This window comes from Cebus imitator, unplaced genomic scaffold, assembly GCF_001604975.1.
Source record: "Cebus imitator isolate Cc_AM_T3 unplaced genomic scaffold, Cebus_imitator-1.0 Scaffold82, whole genome shotgun sequence".
Lineage (NCBI taxonomy): Eukaryota > Metazoa > Chordata > Mammalia > Primates > Cebidae > Cebus > Cebus imitator.
In genome coordinates, this window is record NW_016107397.1 from 4,882,640 (window position 1) to 4,885,924 (window position 3,285).

The window sequence follows — 3,285 nt, forward strand, 5'->3', positions numbered from 1 at the left end:
GATCTCTTGACCTCGTGATCCACCCGCCTCGGCCTCCCACAGTGCTGGGATTACAGGCTTGAGCCACCGCGCCCGGCCTCGCAACTAGACTTTTTAGCTGGACACCTGTCTCCTCTACTGGTTTCCTTAGCGGAGGTTTCTATTCATGGTTGGATGTGTAGCTGCCATTAGGTCTTTTGACTCAAGAAGGGGAAACATATTTCATTTACCTTGGCTCTCATGGCCCTCTCGGCTTCTAGTTCTTCTTCCAGCTCTTCAATTCGGGCCTAGCAGACAGAGAAGGGAGAGGATTCATCTCTCATGCAAAGTTAGTAAGTTAGCCCCTTAGCCTTTTAGGATGGAAAATAGGGAAGTGAGAATATGACAGCTACTGTCGAAAGTGGAGAGAAGCAGATCCTAGCGAGCATGCACAAAGGCCCTGAGGCAGGCAGGAGGGGGCCTGGCATGTGTGACACCCGGCGAGGAGCCAGCATGGCTGGATAGAATGGAGGGAAACACTCAGTGGTGAGGTCAAGCGGGAAGCAGAGGTTGGAGGTTGGAGGGCCTCATGACCGTCATAGGGACTTTGGATTTCACCCTTAGCGAGGAGAACACGGGTCAATCTCCAAGTACTCCATGGCAGTCTTGCTCCTCAGGGACACTCAACTGTCCAGTAGCTGACATGAACAAAGCATTCAGAGTGGTGCATTTCCAATGGAGAGCTCAGGCTTCTCGCTCCTGGACATACCTGGTGCTCCTTCAGTTTCCGCTGCAGCGTGGAATTCAGAGACTGCTCATCCTCATATTTCGAGTTGACAGAGTTTATTTCCAAATCTCTCCTACAAGGGAAGGGATGGTCTCCTGAGGAAAGGCTCTGAGGGTAGACCAGTCAGCTGGTGAGGGATTGGCACCCAGGCTGCCAGAGGAGGCCTTGAACCTGCCAAAACGCATGCACCTCGCAGCCCTTCTGGTCTGTGGTGACAGCCCAGAAGGTCTCACCTACACAGCAGTTAGACCCCTGAATGAGCTCCTCAGACTTTTCATCACTCATTCATTCACACATTTACTAAGGTGGCACTTTTTTTTGAGACAGGGTCTTGCTCAGTTGCCCAGACTGCAGTGCAGTGGCATAATCATGGCTCACTGCAGCCGCAACCTCCTGGGCTTAAGTGATCCTCCCGCCTCAGCCTTTCCAGTAGCTGGGACCACAGGCTGGCTCCATCATGCCCAGTTAATTTTTGTATTTTTTGTAGAGATGGGGTCTTGCTGTGTTGCCTAGGCTGGTCTTGAGCTCCTGGCCTCAAGCCATCCTCCCACTTTGACCTCCTAAAGTGCTGGGATTACAGGTGTGAGCCACCATGCCCAACCCCAGGTCACAGGCTTTTATGATGCCTCCCTACCCTGCTGAGTCCTCTGTTCCCGGGGGTGGTGGCGCTCGTCTCCTCCCCAGTGCCCACTAGGTATTGTGTGATGCTGTGTATTCCCTGCAGACAGTGAAGCCCCTACCTCTCTGCATATCCTCCATGCCTGGTAGGTGCTTGGGACATGCACGAATGTATGTGAGGCCCTCCATACAGTGCCTGGCTCCTGGCACCCTTCAGGCAGCTCCAGCTATTGCTACCATTGTGACGGACAAAACAAACGATGACACAGACGTACTTTTTCACCACCTCCTCAAGATCCAGCTTGGAACGCTCCATCTCATTGAGGTTGTCGATGGTCATCTTCAGGTCACTCTCAGCTTTCCGACGAGCCTTTTCCACCTCTGCCCGGATTTTCTTTTCCTGCTCCCAGTTATCCTCCAGCTACGGAGACATGAACAGCAAGAGAAGGCAGAAGAGGAAAGTCTGAGGTCAGAAAGCAACAAGGAACCAGACTGGATCCGATCCTTTAGCTGTGGCCTCAGAAGGGCTGTAACATCCCAGGGGATGCATCGGTTCAGTTCCCAAAACTTATCTTCGGACCCTGTGCCTCCAGAGGGATCTGGCCTTGGAGTTGTAGAAACAGCGATGGCAATGGGTGTTACCTCATGGATCTGCGTGTTCAGCTTGCTGTTACTCTTGGTCAGGTGGTTCACCTTGTCCTCCTCAGCCTGCAGGTCGTCCAGGGTTTTCTGGAAGGAAAGATACACATGTGAGTGCCTCAAGGCCCAGTGGGAGCAGCTGAACAGGGCTGATTCTCAGTCGTCACTTCCAATCTATGCAGCTCCCAGGCTTTGGGGAGTTGACTTGACTTCAGTGAGTAGGTACTGAGCACCTGCTCCTGGTGCTGGATGAGGCCAGAGCAGATGGACCTGAGCCACCCATCAGGGAGGTTAACTGCTTGAGCCAGGGAGGTTAAGGCTTCAGTGAGCTCTGATCATAGCACTGCACTCCAGCCTGGGCGACAGAGTCAGACTGTCTCTGCAGAATAATATGAAAATCAACTAGGCATGGTGGCACACATCTGTAGTGCCAGCTGCTCAGGGGACTGAGGTAGGACGATCACGGACCCAGGAGGTTGGGGCTGCAGTGAGCTATGATGGCACCACTGCATTCCAGCCTGAACAACAGTGAGACCCTATCTCTGGTCCCCAGGGAAATGGTCCCCATGTGGAAAATAGGTGGGGTGCTTCTGGTTGTCACAGTGATTGGAGGTCCCTCTGACATTTAGTGGGTGACTCCAGCAATGCTGGACATCCCACCTTGCTCTGGACAATTTGGTACCATGAAGAAGAATTCTGTAGTCTACATTCCTGATGTCCCACCCAGGCACTCATGTGAGTAAAACAACCATTTCTACTCTTCTGAACTTAGAGCCCGGCACCCTTTTACATGTAATTTAATGTCCTTTTTCATTTAATATGCACTGCATTTTTTTTTTTTGAGACAGGATCTTACTCTGTCATTTAGATCAGAGTGCTTCGGTATGATCATAGCTAACTGCAGCCTCCACCTCTTGGGCTCAAGCAGCCCTCTCGCTTCAGCCTCCTGGCTAATTGTTTTTCCTATTTTTTGTAGAAACAGGGTCTTGCTGTGTTGCCCAGGCTGGTCTTGAACCCCTGGGCTCAAGCAGTGCTCCTGCCTCAGCCTCCCAAGTTCTGGGACTACAGGCACATGCCACCGCACCCGGCTTATTTTTAAATTTTTTGTAGAGACAGGGTCTTGCTATGTTTCCCAGGTTGGTCTAAAACTCGTAAGCTCAAGCGATCCTCCTGGCTCGGCAATCCTCCTGTAAATCCTCATGCTAAGGTTACAGGCATGAGCCATTGCACCTGGCCTGCACTACATTTTATTTTATTTTTATTTGTTTTTTTTTTTTTTTTTT

General features: G+C 51.4%; 1 protein-coding gene across 1 annotated transcript in view; it reads right to left on the minus strand.

Annotated features, from left to right (window-relative positions):
• The window catches only part of LOC108307869 (myosin-16), an 83,562-nt gene that overhangs the window by 31,708 nt on the left and 48,569 nt on the right, over nt 1-3,285 (minus strand). The window contains exons 24-27 of the mRNA XM_037740395.1: nt 2,006-2,092; nt 1,639-1,784; nt 728-818; nt 210-266 (exon numbers count right to left, since the gene is read on the minus strand). Of these exons, the coding sequence (XP_037596323.1) occupies nt 210-266; nt 728-818; nt 1,639-1,784; nt 2,006-2,092 (381 nt within the window). The remainder of the gene's footprint in view (nt 1-209; nt 267-727; nt 819-1,638; nt 1,785-2,005; nt 2,093-3,285) is intronic.